Below are 14,863 nucleotides of genomic sequence, written 5' to 3'. Positions count from 1 at the left end.
AATAAATTGGTTGATTTAGACATGGGCACAAACTGCTGTTTCAGTGGTTCATTTCCCAGCCAAACAGCTGATCTGCAGTTTTTCACCTTACCCCCTCCAGCAGACATCCATTCAGCAGCAGTGCTCAGAGGAGGCAGGGTGCGTTGCTGCTGTTGAATGGACACCTGGTAGAGGGGGCAGGGTGCCAAACTGCAGATCACTGGTTTGTGCCCATTTCTAGCTAATTTTATTTCCTCTATGCTTACCGTACAAGCTTCTTCTTTTACTGTCTTTTTCAGCACCTGCAAGTCTTCAATTAAAGGCCCATCTGTTTCCATTGCAACAGGACTGCTCACCAGACAAGTGTCACTATATACTGAATACTAACCAATGGAAAATATTTATATCAATATAGTTAAATTTAAGATGAGAAAGCAGCAATTCAAATATTTACACCCAGAAATGTTAACTTTATTAAAAGTAGTCTGGACATTCTAATGTATTTTAACTTTGAACCAGGAAGGACATGTTATGGTAGCTTGAATATCTTATAAATAAGAAATCCAACAATATAATACAAAATAAAATACAATAAAGCTATACATGTTCTGAAGAATAAACAAATATTGCACATGGCTTGTGGCTGAAACTTTGAGACACCTTTCAGGCTTACACTATACATCTGATTTTACATGGATTCTGTGAAAAAACATGACTCTAGCAGACTAAAATACGTAATCTTCGTACATGTTAAATAGATCCAAATATATCTATTTTGCCTAAACCTATCTTCTTTAACGTATTTAAAAATATGAATAGAGAGAGTGTATATCTGTGGTGGACCTTAGTTTTCCAGTAAATATCTCTTTTAAAAGCTAAAATACCAGCCTGTGGATATTTTCTACATACCTGAGGATTTGATTTGGCTAGATTTTCTATTTTAACCCATGCTTCTTCTCTTTCCTTCATTTTTAGCTTCTCCCTAGGAGAAAAGAAATACCAAACATATAACAATGCTCCTTGAATATTTCAAAAGGATTTTAAAAGCATTTTAAAAGAATTCTAAAATTGTAATCTTTTGTATTCACATTATAATAATCTATCTGATTACAGTCTGTGCTCACTAGACATTATATATTAGAGACAGAATAATTCTTGGAAGGAATGGATGTCAGAAAAATCCCACTATTATTAAGATAAGCCAATCACAAATTTTGTTTGGGCTTGGTGGTTTCCCTCCCTGCTTACTATACATCCATAATCTTAACTACCTACTGAGATGTAGGACCTAAGACAACCGATTCAAATTACAATAAAAGGGAGTTTGCCAAAACATTAGGAAGATCTTTTTTATAGTAACAGGTCTTCAAGTGTGGAAAGGACTGCATGCGAGGGTGGTGGAATTCCTTATGGATGAAGTTTATGGTTACTTGCAATGTCCTTACAGAGAAACCCTAAGGTATGTATTTTTACAGAAAATTTCATTCTCAGTTTGGGGTCCTTCTGGATTCATCCCTAAGTCTGGATGCCCATGTTTTTGTGGTGCCCAGGAATGCATTAGCACAATTAAAACTAGTGTGCCAGCTGCACCCATTCCTGAAGAGGTCTGACCTGGTCACAGACAGCACATAACCCCCTATTACAGCAACTCCACTGGCTGCAGATTCATTTCGGTCACAATTCAACTGCTGGTTCTGACCTATAAAAGCCCTAAACAGCTTGGGTCCAAGTTATCTCAAGGACCATATCTCTCTTTCTGAGCCTGTCTGGGTGTTAAGATCATCTCAGTCCCACCATCTTCATAGGTGTGTTTTGTGGACATAAAGGAGTGGGTCTTCTTTGTTGCTGCTCCCAGACATTGGAGCAGCAACATCTTTCATCAAGTAGGCAAATTTTCCCTTAGTGACGGTCTGAGTGGGATTTTTTAAATGGATTGTTGTTCATTACTGCTTTGAATGTGTTTTTGGTGTTGCTTTTGTTTACTGTTTTTTAATGTGGTATTTGCTCCATCCTTTTTGCTTTTTATTTTAGATATTGTCTTTTAGTGATGTAAGCTGTCTTGAGTCCTTTTTAAGGAGAAAGGGAGGCTAAAAGATATTTTAAATAAAAAAAGTAACTAACTAAATAAAAATACACTTAGAGCTATGCCTTGAGCTACATCATATGGGTGGGATACGAACGGGCCATTCCTCACATTCTAAGCATTTTTAGAACATGTCTCTCTAACTCTGCTAAGTATATTTCATTACTCCTCCTGACTCATTTACAAGAAATAATAAAATTCTATTATAAAGCCACTACTCCAAGAGCTCCTGTGGAATACTGGTCATTTGCTCATGCTCGCTAACCTTTTATAGTGGAGGGAACTGGAAACTAAGCAGAAACCACTGCCTTTTGCAAGTCCTTTTGTCCACATCCCCTGCAATTTATAATAATCTGGGTGAGCAGAGGAAAGGTGATGGATGAGGCTGGTAGACTAGAAACCTAGCGATGGAGGAGATATTTCCAAGCCTCCATCTTCCTGAGCCCTGGTGGATTCTCAGAGGTAGCTCTGTCTTTTTCAAAGAATTCTTCACAATAGGTTTGGAGACACTTATTTCATCTGAATGAAGACTGGCTGATTTCATATACCCCAAATAAAGACTGTGAAACAATATACAGAAAAAATATATGATGATAATAGCAACAATTGCAGATTTTCAGGAAACTACTCTGTTTCCCTGAAAATAAGACCTAACCTGAAAATAAGTCCTAGTACGATTTTTTCAGGATGCTCGTAATATAAGCCCTACCCAAAAAATAAGTCCTAGTTAAGTGAAACGCCACCCTCCACCACTGTGCAGCAACCAGAAGATGACATGACTGTATTTGAATAAATGTAGATTGTTGTACTTGAAAAAAATTAAACATTCCCTGAAAATAAGCCTTAATGCATTTTTGGAGCAAAAATTAATATAAGATCCTGTCTTATTTTCGGGGAAACACAGTACTTTTCCCCTTCAAAACAGCATTAATATCTCAAAATAAACAGTGGAAAACATAAGGAAGGAGAATACATTAAAATTCTTACTTACTTAAGTTTTTCTGCTTTAAATTGTTGTGTGCAATCATCAAACAGTTTTTGGTTCATTTCCATGAAGAGTTTCAGAGCATTGTAAATCAAGCCATGTATTGTCCTACAAAGTACATTTGTTGCTTAGACTTTTCAAAATATACACTAGAAATAAAGGTTGTTTCCACCAGCTAAAGTATGAGATGCACAAATTAAGCAACAAGAGCTTAAACATTCTATAGTTATTAATTCTGTTCACTAACTCTAGAAGTTGTTACACTCTTTTCAGCACTGTGCTAACCTATAGACAATTTTAAGAATGTGAAGTCTGATAATAATTTATATTATCAGATTCCACATAATAACCTAAACTTTTGCTAAAAGAGGTATGAGACACCAGTAAATTAAACATAATTTAACGTGGCCACAGAAACTAATGTGAAAATTATCCAACTGCATTATATTTTGCAAACATACTGGGCTACAATGCCCCTAAAAACAATGATGCAATCTACACAAGATGTCTTCCTGCTAAATTATAGCCACCAATAAATACATTATATCAACCCCCCTCCCAATTAGCCTGCCTCTCTGACTAAACTAGCAGATTAGAAACTGATATTCAAATAATGATAGGAAAAAAAGCTCTTCACCTGAATCAGACAGCACTCATTGCCAGGGAAGTTAAGTTATTCTGTAAAAGTAATCTATCACATGTTATGTCATTGGATCCAAAAGACAAAATACTAAGGCTACTTGACTTGCGTCATGCAAGTTAAATGGGTGAAAAGGTGTGCCATACTATATGTGCATAGTGATCTTATTCATGCATAGGACAGAATGACTGGATGGCCCAAGTGGTGAAAAAATGATTCACAGGTTGCTGTTTCTAAATAAAGTAATCCACATTACATCAAAAGTAGTGCATCAAGGGATTACCTAAATCCAGATAAAGTAATCAACCCTTATTAATATTGTTTACTCAGTATATTTGATTGTGCTTAATGGGAGATTTATCATGCATCCTTGGCCACCCCATCAGTAGTCCTTAGCCCACAACCAACACCAGCGTTTGCAACAGCCAGTGTAGCCTGCATTCACTTATTAGCTCAATTAAAGCTTATTTAGGTGTGGAACGGTTGCAGAATTAAGGTGGACAGAATTTTGTTCATGCTAGGATTTTAAACTACTGTGCAGTTGAAAACTGACAAGAGACATACAGTATATAAGCAAACTGGGACAAAATGCAGAAAGAGAAGGAAAAAAGTGAGAATACAATGGCCCTAAGATTAACACTACATAATTTCAGCAGAAGCTTATGGATCACAATTCAAAGGTCTGTTGTTAAAGTTCAATGTTCTATAGATCTTGAACTGCTGGCATGTAGGAAAGGCAGTATTATAGACAATGTAAGTAGGCATATGTGGCTATTTATCTGGAAGTGGGTATGTTATTAGCAGAATAATGTTTGGATATACTGAACTGATGACTTGAATTTATACTTTTCCTTCCACTGCTCCCTCAAATGTTATTTACTTATTGCTCTGATTACTCTGCTTCTCAGTGGGTACAAAGATGTTTTTCAGTTTGGATCCCCCTCTCCGAGATGGTCCAAAGAAGGCTCAGCTTTTTGCTATCCAGATAATAACCCATAGAGACTTACATCACTGAGAACTGCAGCTGAAACACACTGCTATCCATTACCTTTAAACAATATTTTAAGTTACAGAATTGCCAGATCTTCATATTGGAAGACACTAACTATTTACAAATTCAAGAGAACACAGATGCTGTCTCGATGTCTTGTTCCCTGCTCTTCTAACTAAATGGTTCAATAGGATTCCTTTCTTCTTGAAAAGCTTTATCCCTATGGAGTCAGAAAGGATAAAATATGCTTGCTTTGCCCTTTTACACTCCATTTCTGCAGGGAGGTCTTGATGTTTCTTTTATTAAGACTTCTACTTGATGACCCATATCTTTTGCTTTGTGTAATGGCTTAATGTTGCCAAAAAGATAGATAAATTCCAGTTTTCAATTTTCAACAAAAATGAATTAATTTGTATTCTGCTTCTGTTTGTATCACATTTTTATTAATCTGTTATTGTAATCAGTTTATTCTTCCACATGAAAGGAAAAGTCATGTGAAAAGAAGGAAAAATGACTAAACCCTTTGCTATATGCCGAACATGCTCTGCAAAAGGAGGCACATATTCCACCCACACTTTCCTACAAAGACGGTGGTGGATGTTTCTGCACAGGGTGTTCAAACTTATGGCACATACTGTATGCAGAACTGTAGGATAATTTGTCTGTTAACCCCAGTCCTGTATTCCACTGCATGTAAGGACAATATATCAGGTTGGTCTGTGAATCAGCCCTTCAAGAAAGTGTGCCTGAGAACTGCATGGAACATAACATTAGACTGGGAAAATTCTAGTCAACTTTTTTTTCATTCATATATGAGGGGAAATTTTCACCATGTATAATCATGTGCATGTCTGATAAAGTTCAAGTACCCTACATAAACACCACCCTAATTTGCATGTGTATAAGACGTTCTGTAACTTGGGCAGTCTTAGATATTAGGGCACCAAGCAAGAAACTTCATTAGCTCTTACTTGTTCCAGTGAGTCTTTGAATTCCGGTATAAGGATGGAAACATGATGGGCAAAATCTTTGCAGCATTGTCACTGATTAAGCTCATAATATACTCATTATTCCAGTAGTATAGTGCTCTTTCTGCAACCTATGAAACATAAGGACATTTATTTCACTTACAGCTTGAACAAACTGCATGTTTTATGCATTACTTTCTTTTGTAGTCAGTGTTCTCCCCTTTTATCACAACCAAACTATCCCCCGGTATCTTGTTTGCCCCCCTGCCTGCCGCTTCTTTAATTCTGAATCCGGCACCTGTGAGCTGCAACTGCACAATTTCATGGTACTTATAAATATGAGAGAGAAAAATGTGTCTGCTCATCAAAGAACAATCCTTCATAGTGCTTCTGGACCACCCACAGTCTGCCTTCAATAACATGCCCCAAACAACCTGAAATGTGATATATGCAAGCAGCATGTGACAACTCTAGTAAGCAATGCTCAGTGAATTGTAATGTTAAAATCCTAACATAGTAAGAGTTCTTGACATTACTAACCTGAAAATGTGGACTGGAGACGCACTTGGCTAGCTGTCTGAAAAGAGGTTCCATAACCTTTACAAATTCAGATGGTTCAATAACATCTAAAATTTCTTCTAATTCATTTAAAAACATAACTTCTTTTGGACTATGAGTCTTTGGCCAGTATTTCAGTAGTGCCATCACCACCTATAAAAACAATTACAACAGAAGAAAAAATGGCAGACATTGTAAGTACATGTCTATTGAAGATTCCTTGCATTAAACTATCTGCTACTTTTATAAAAATTTACCAATAAACACTAATGCTGATAGCTTAATGGTAAAAGCCCAAAACTAGTAACAGATTTTACACCTAAGTTTTACTTTTCTGTGAACAGAGGTTTTGCAAGTTGATCACCTTTCAAACTTATTTATTTTAAATAAATAAACAGCATTTTATGGGTCAGACTGAAAATTAAATATATTGTATATTAATTCCACATTAATTTCAGCTAAGTACATAATGAAAATAGTGCTAAAGCATTAGTTACTCCTGATGACAAAAATTACTTTACTAAATATGTGAAAAATAAATAAATAAATAAATAAAACTTACTGGCTCAGTAAGTGTGCTGTCCTTTTCTAAAAACTGAACTACACAGTAAGCCAGCTAAATTAAAGGGAGAAAGAGAAATGAAGTTTAGCTTATAGATTTTCAGTTTTAGATATTAAAGATGGTTTGTTGGTATTGAATTCTTATTCTAATATGAATGAAAGGATTGGCATTTCAGACACAAAGTATCACAAAATGTGAAATTCCAGCAAGAGATGATCCAACTTAAAGTTCTAAAAAGAGTATTGTACATAGTATAGTAAGGCAGCATAACTAAGAAACTGATTGAATTCTAATATTGAACTAAGATAAAACAATCACTTCTTCTCAAATATCATTTCCTATGCATTTATTTATTTCAACACGTACATGCCTTTCTCATGGCACTCCTCTAACCGTAGCAATCCTCTAAGCATAGTCCAAACTAAAACCCTAGAACATTGGCAGAGTAATCCTATAAACATGGAAGGCGGAAAATGGAATTTGTGGCAAAGAAACTGACATATTCTTACTGGCTGGATGGCACATTTTTTCCTTTTCTTTTCCAGAGTTGTGTTGGAGGAATTAAATGTCTTTTGATTCAGTGAATCCAAGACCATTACTGACCTGTTCCCAACACACTCCTTTTCATTCCACTGCTGCAGCACTATTGATGGAAGAGCTATGGCACTGGTGCTTTCCATCCCAGCAACAGTAGAGTTCTGACAGGCAAGCTCTTTCTCTGCCTGCCGAGTTCTCTTTTCACTGGCAAGAAAGGATGTGCAACACCCAGCAGCCCTTCACACCTGCCCTCTCCAGGAGCTTAGAATTGCTTTCTAAAACACTGACACTACAGCAGTTCAGCATGAAACAGAGCATTAAATATGTTAATTAAGAGCATATGGGCCAATTTAACTAAGAGACTGACAAAAACACATCACTACATTCCTTTTCTAGGAGACATGTTTTATAAATGGCTCTTTTGCCCATATTCCAGACTTTCTAGCATGCCGATACTCAACACATATAGGAGGGTTAAAAAGCACTGTCCCCTGTCCTGAGCATTGACTGGGGTATATTAGGGTGGAAACAAAAGGAGGATAATCATACTTAATTAACTATGATCCTTTGTTATTGAATAGGCACTTTCTAGGCATGCATTTTCTCATGCTTGCTATCACACATGGTGATTTTTCCATACAGCTGGTTTTTTGGGTGTGTGTGTATGAATAACATTGGTCCCTCTCATGAGCATCAGGCACAAGATGTATCTGATGATAATATACAATAATCTTTGCAGTGTGTTGCTGAGTGCTGTAACTAGGACTTAGGACATCTGGGTTCAAATCTCTGCTCAGCCATAAAACTATCCTGTTTAATCCTGCCCCCCCCCCATTGTGCAGCAACCAGAAGAAGATGACATGACTGTATTTGAATAAATGTAGATTGATGTACATGAAAAAAACATACCCTGAAAATAACGTCTAATGAGCTTTTTGGAGCAAAATTTAATAAAATACCCTGTCTTATTTTTGGGGAAACATGGTAATTAGGTTAGTCACACTCCTGCAGCCTGACTTCACAGGGTTGCTGCAAGGATAAAATAGGGGAAAAAACCATGTGTGCTACCTTGAGCTCACTAAAGAAAAGGTAAGATACATATGTAACAAATAAAAAAATGCCCCCACAAGTATTGGCACAGATGGAATTTTAGCCTCAGCCTGCTATAAAATTGCCTAAAGAGAACCATCCATCAGCATGGAATCACCTGGCAGCTGTCCATAGGACCAAACTTCAGTCTCACAAACTGCCAAATACCAGCTTACTGTCACTCTTGTTAAAACACTGATTTCTGCATTCCACTGAATCGGAAACAACTCTGCATCACTCATCTGTACAAAACAAGGGAGTTCCAGTTTCACTATTATTCTGTATAAGCCACCACAACTATGTTTGGAAGTGTAGGGATATTTTTATGGTCAATAAGCTGAAGTGAAAGTCATCTGAAGTCTGCAGTTACAGCACATACTATAAAAATGACAGAAGTGTCAAAACCCTGCACTACAGGATAATGAAGAAATAAGCAGGGAAATTTAAGACTTCACATTTCCCCAAATGAAGTCTAATCCTATTTACAGCCAACTAAATAACTTTTCTCCTGCCAACCTAGCAGTTCTAAAGCATGTAAATGCGAGTAGATAAATAGGTACCACCACGGTGGGAAGGTAACGGCGTTCTGTGTCTAGTCGCGCTGGCCTCATGACCACGGAAACTGTCTTCGGACAAAACGCTGGCTCTATGGCTTGGAGACGGGGATGAGCACCGCCCCCTAGAGTCAGACACGACTGGACTAAATGTCAAGGGGAACCTTTACCTTTTATTCTCACCTCCTTTTCTAAGTAGATTTCTTGAAGAGGAGAAATGAAAGGGAAAGACTAGGGGCAACTTATAATAACATAAGGTGAGGCCAGGAAGCCTACTGTCTCTTGTGCCCTTTACTTGAACTTGAATTCATCCAGGAAAGGTAACTGTGTATTTTTCACTGTAATAACAACCTAGAGCATTGCTCAAATAACAGTTGATCTTCTCCAGATGGCTCCTTGTGTATATAAAACAGGAACATACACCACTTTGCTTCCTGATAAATAGGAAAATACATGTCTGGTTTGCTGTAGAAAGAAGGAGGATACTATATCCAAAGAAAGGAAAATCTATAAAGCATTATTTTAACACATATCTGGGTTTAGATATTTGTTTAAGATACTTTATCCCTGGCTCCCAAAGAATCACAAAGAATACAAGTCTTGCATATTAGCAATGCTTGAGCCTGAAATGCAACTTAGCTGGCTTAAGAGCATGGGCTGTTTTTTTAACCCATCTAAAACACACAGATATGTATTAGCATTATGTTTCTAATAACCCCCCAAAGTTATTGTTGTTACTTAACAAACTTTTCAAAAAGAATACAATTTCTAAAAAATTTACTTCATTTGTGCTTTTCCTAAACAAAATAACAATTGGAGTTTGAACACACAGAAGCATTTACCTGTGGATGGTAGACACTGAGTGATTTCACTTTGTGCAATGGTAATAATACCTTGAGAAGAAAAATTTTGTGCTCTTCTTTTAATGGTAAGGCAAATCCATTAATTATACTGGAGGAGGAAAAAGTAAACATTTACAGAATTCAGAAAACTGTAACACACCATCATATTTTCAGCTTCAGTATTTAAAAAATCATACTCTATTTGCTCATAGCAGCAATTTTAATTCCAGTTCTTTAATTCAAGAATATTAGGCTATGACTCAAGAAATGCGAGTTCAAATTCCTGTTCAACCATGAAACACACAATGTGACCTTGGGCTAGCCAGAGTCACTCAGCCTAAACTACCTCACAAGGCTGTTATGAATGCTACACCTAGAGTTTAATGAAGGAAGATGGGATATAAATGCAACTAATAGACAACATTAAGTATACAGGGATACTTCACCAGTATGTTCAATGTCTTCAGTAATTATTTTCATCTAAAAATGGACAGCTTACTTACCTATAACTGTAGTTTGTTCGAGTGGTCATTTGTGAAGTCACATTAATAGGCTGTTCTGCACCTGTGCAGATGTCTTATGAATCTTGTATAGCCTAGAAAGCTGTTAGTCCTATCCTAACACTAGTGCACACTCGTCTACAAAATAATTTACTCCACCGCTGAATAAAGTATAGTGTGTGGCAGACAGAGGGGAGTTTGGGTGGTTTCATGATTTCGAGGCTGAGACTTTTGACCTGGCCTACATGGTGGAAAGGTGCTCTGAATTGGAGCTTTATGAGGAGGATTTTTATGCCAGGTGGGCTCGTGTCCAGGCCGTATACTGAGAAGACTCTGTGGATTTTGAAACATTTTTCTTTTTCCATGCCAATAGTGATGGTATTGCAGCATCAGGAGAGGCTTGACATTGTATCTGAATATGCAGCTGAGTGTCCCATTCCTTACATCCTCTGCAAAACAGGTACAGCAATGCATTTTGCACTCACATAATACTGTGGAAGAGCACCAAGGAAGAAGTGGGGGGGTAGAAATCCCTCCTCCCATAGATATGGGCCTATATGGTAAAGGAGTGAGCATGTTGGTAGAGAGGCTGACACTGATGGCTGTGGGGCCTCTGACAACAATGAACAGGAGTGGGTTGCAGTGGTTCTGTTCCCAGAACTCCTGGGAACTTTCTCGAGCTTAAAAACATATGATTAGGACGTTCCCCCACGGAACGCATGCTCCGCCCATCAAAAGTCCCTCAGGTCCTAAGAAGTCCGCTGCTGTCAAAGAAAAGTAAAGACAACAACATGACGGATACAGGGGAAGATGGGCAGGATGTGTGGATTCACAGAGGCCCACTCGAAGAACCATGGTTACAAGTAAGTAACCTCTCTTTCTTCTTTGTGGTCTCTGTGAATGTACACAAATGGGTGACTAGCAAGCTAACTTACCGGTCGGTTGGACATCATGTCAGCAATGAAGTAAGAACAGCTCTGCTGAAGCTCACTTCAATCTTGGCTCTGACGTCTAGTCGGTAGTGATTGATAAATATTGAGGGATAAATGTCAAGGGAGCCTTCTCTATTAGTAGGGGCTACCAATGAGCGGTTTTGAGCCCGAAACTGATTGGACTCGACAATGATTGAGTTAGGTGGTGGATGCTTAGCGAGAAAAGAAGTGTCAGTCCCATGGGTTTTGTAAAGGTTCTCTACCCATTTAGAAATCTGGAGGGAAGAGGATGGTTTGTCCCAAGATTCCTTTATGAGGTCTAGCATGACTGGAATGAAAGCTAGGCTGAGTGATGGAGACTTGTCTTGGTTAATATCGTCAAAGACGAGGTCTTGCTTTGGTGGCGATGGCTGCTCAACCTCAAGCTTGAGGGATTTCACCATATGCAGAACCAGTTGTGAATATGAGGTGAAGTCTTCCGATGGTTAAGGCGGGTGACTGTCAGCCACATTGGAATCTGTAGTGGGTAGATTCGAGGGCAATTCTAGAGAAGCATCGGAAGGTGGATGAAGGACGTCGGAGACTGCAGTGTCTAAAGATTCTCTGGTGTAAGAATCAGGTAAAGAAGGTGACCGACGGAGGATCTAGCTGTGGCAGGGACAGAGGAATGATGAGTAGACAAGGCGGCATCAGTGTCTGTTGGTGCTGGTGGTGGTCCCCTATAGGTAGTAGTAACCTGCAGAGAGGAAGGCCTCACTTGAAAAAGTGTTGAGCTCAGTTCGGAGCCGGAAGTAGGAGCCAGTATGGGAGATGTATGGGCACCCTTTGGTAATTACTGATATGGATGAGGCTGTGGTATGTGGTGTTTAAGAGACGACTTGGCTAGCATTGATGGAGCAGGTTCAGGCTGAGGTCTTGGGGAATTATTACGATGTCGACGCTGAGGGGATGATGATGGAGAGGGTGATAATTCGGAAGGATATGTGTACGCATAGTACACCCTCTTTGGTTCCTCACAATAATAAGCCTCAGAGCATGGGTCAATGTCGTACTCTCATTGTCGACCTCGATTTTACTCACTGTGGTATGACTCCCAATAGTCCGGAATGGGTTGGCGTCGAGAGGACTTATGTAGATAGTACATCTCCTGATGTGGGGGCTCTCAATATGAAGGTGAGAGATGATGCCACTTTCACAGATGCTTGTGAGGAGGTGACTGTTGCAAGGAGGAGTCAGAATTGGAGAACTGAATTATTGCCCGCTCTGTAGATGCAAGGCTCGAATGGGCTGAGGCTGGGCTGGAAAGATCAGCCACCGAAAGGCCATGATTGGGTGAAAGGCTTGATAAGGAGGTTGGAGCCTGACCTGGAGGTCAAGGAAAAGGGTCATCCACCTCTGACAAAGAGTCAGGAATCTCTCTGGAAGACTCTTCTAGTATCGGAATTGGAAAAGTTGGTTGATGAGGAGGTTCCAACGGCTGACTAGGCTTAGGAGGAAGTTTAGCCTTCTTCTGCTTAGCCTTATCCCTCTTTTGTTTAGGAGAGGATTCTCAAGCCCGTGTCGAGGATGGTTTCAAGGCTGACGCCGATTTCGAAGAGGATTTAGAGGTCAATTTTTGCTTCATTAATGGAGTGGTCGGGGTTGAAACTGGGTCTGCAGATTCTGATCTCAGAATGAGCGTTAAGGTAGGTCCCATCATTGCAGGGCTGGAAGGTTTGAGGGATTTCTCCCAAAGGAAAGATCGAAGGTGCTGGAGACAAAGTTTAAGCGCAGGCTTGGTCAATTTCTTACACTCCGGACAGGAGTGAGTTTGGTGTTGTTCCCCCAAACAGAAAAGACAATGATTGTGGCCATCAGAGAGAGAGATTCTGTTGGCACACGAAACGCACCGCTTAAACGGGCCTGGAAGAGTCATAAAAAGGGCGGGAAGCGAGGAGGGGAGGGAGGTAACAGAAATAAATGGGAAAAAATTCACAGGGAAACATCCAAAGAAGAAAAAAAAAGTATTAAATATGCCCGGAAGGCAGAGAGAAGATCCGAAGAACACAATTGAAGCAGTTTATTTAGTTGTCATGAAGGAGTCTAATGTCAGTATCAGCTAAAAGGAACTGAGGGACTTTCGACAGGCGGAGCATGCGCTCCACAGGGGGAAATCCCACTAAAAATGTGTTTTTAAGCTCTAGAAAGTTCTGATGAGTCCTGTGCAGGCACAAATTTAACCCATTCGTGTGCATTCACAAAGACCACGAAGAACTATTTTTTTAAAGGTTGAAGAAAAATGAGAATTATTTACAGCAGGTAAGCTTTGGACAACTGTGAGGTGCTGATTCAGCTGTAGTGAAAATGGAGATGAGTTAACTGCTAAGTGGAGCATGCACTAGGTGTCAGGGAAGGGCTAATAACTTTCAAGGCTCTGGAAGATTCTGGTGATGTCTGTGCAGGCACAGAATGAATGAATCACAGAGACCACAAAATAGAAACTAATGATTACCCTTTTTAGTTAGGATATAGCATTTTAATCATTTCCAGATCAATTCTCACTCTTTGAAACTGAATCTCCTTCAAAGAACAAATAGTAGAAGTATGCATACTCATGAAGCAGCTTACCTTCCCAATATTTCTAGCAATTCTGCTATGCCATTGTGATGTTCCGTTTCATAAATAAACCTGAGAACAAAAATTACCACAATCTATTTTATATGCCTGGTTGAAGCTGGATAACAGGCACACATTTTTCTTGAAAACCACATCACATTTTTTGTTTTATTAAATAAAAAGTTTGCTTTTCAGCCATCCAAAGTATGCAGCCAAACAAAATATACAGAATGAAACCCTAAACAAATTATGGTAACAAAGTAACTAAATAAATCAGTAACAATATTCATAAAGACATAAGACATTAATGTGTCATTCACAGAATCCATGAAACACAAACACAAATGTATTTCTCTGGTGGATTAGAAAAAAGGGCATTACATGGAGGGGATGGGAAATATATAAAATAAAAGTGTTCCAGCTTCCAATGAAGAAGGGGAGTTACTTTTTTGGAATTATAGCATGAAGAATCCCGAAGCTAACATGGCAGTAGCCATACCGAATGTACCAGAGAGTTATCTTTCATAAATATAGCCTTTACCATCTCTGATCCTGGCCCTTTAGGCTTTCAAAATAACTGCTAGTACTTAAAAGTAGGCCCTAGAGGAAACTGGTAGCCAGTACACAGAGAGGAAGAATAGAGGTAATATCCTGAACCTGTAACTCTTATTCCTTTAAAAGAGGGGATGTGGAAGTTTCCACAAGCTAATCTTGCGACCTATCCTTGAGGATAGTACTACACAGAGTATTTTCTAGTAATCCAACTGGAATGTTACTGAAGCATAAAAGTCAACATTTATACATGCAAGACTCCAATTCTATGCATCCATACTTGCAGCTATATTCTAGTAAAATCAACAGGGCTCACTTCTCAATATTGGACTGCAATATACAGTACTGAGTGATTCAGAGGTGCTGTTTCTAAGCAATATATACTCAACTACAAATGCACAAATGTTGTGTGACCTTCTCTCAATTTTAAGTGGGGCTGTAAGACCCCTGACCTTTACTTAAACCACACTATTCTTTAGAACAACCAAGAAGCATT

General features: G+C 38.8%; 1 protein-coding gene across 8 annotated transcripts in view; it reads right to left on the bottom strand.

The window, feature by feature from the left end:
* The window catches only part of PPP2R5C (protein phosphatase 2 regulatory subunit B'gamma), a 97,616-nt gene that overhangs the window by 5,591 nt on the left and 77,162 nt on the right, over nt 1-14,863 (bottom strand). For 4 of the 8 annotated variants that reach the window (XM_020793563.3, XM_020793564.3, XM_020793566.3 and 1 more), the window contains 8 exons: nt 13,828-13,887; nt 9,789-9,897; nt 6,767-6,820; nt 6,187-6,357; nt 5,650-5,777; nt 3,054-3,155; nt 889-961; nt 246-362 (listed from right to left, as the gene is read on the bottom strand). In XM_020793563.3, the coding sequence (XP_020649222.1) occupies nt 246-362; nt 889-961; nt 3,054-3,155; nt 5,650-5,777; nt 6,187-6,357; nt 6,767-6,820; nt 9,789-9,897; nt 13,828-13,887 (814 nt within the window). The remainder of the gene's footprint in view (nt 1-245; nt 363-888; nt 962-3,053; nt 3,156-5,649; nt 5,778-6,186; nt 6,358-6,766; nt 6,821-9,788; nt 9,898-13,827; nt 13,888-14,863) is intronic. The other 4 variants (XM_020793565.3, XM_020793568.3, XM_020793567.3 and 1 more) reach the window with 2 other exon arrangements.

The sequence above is a fragment of the Pogona vitticeps genome, chromosome 1 (assembly GCF_051106095.1).
Source record: "Pogona vitticeps strain Pit_001003342236 chromosome 1, PviZW2.1, whole genome shotgun sequence".
Classification (NCBI taxonomy): Eukaryota; Metazoa; Chordata; class Lepidosauria; order Squamata; family Agamidae; genus Pogona; species Pogona vitticeps.
Note: the sequence above shows the minus strand (reverse complement) of the source record. Positions and strands in the feature narration are given on the sequence as shown.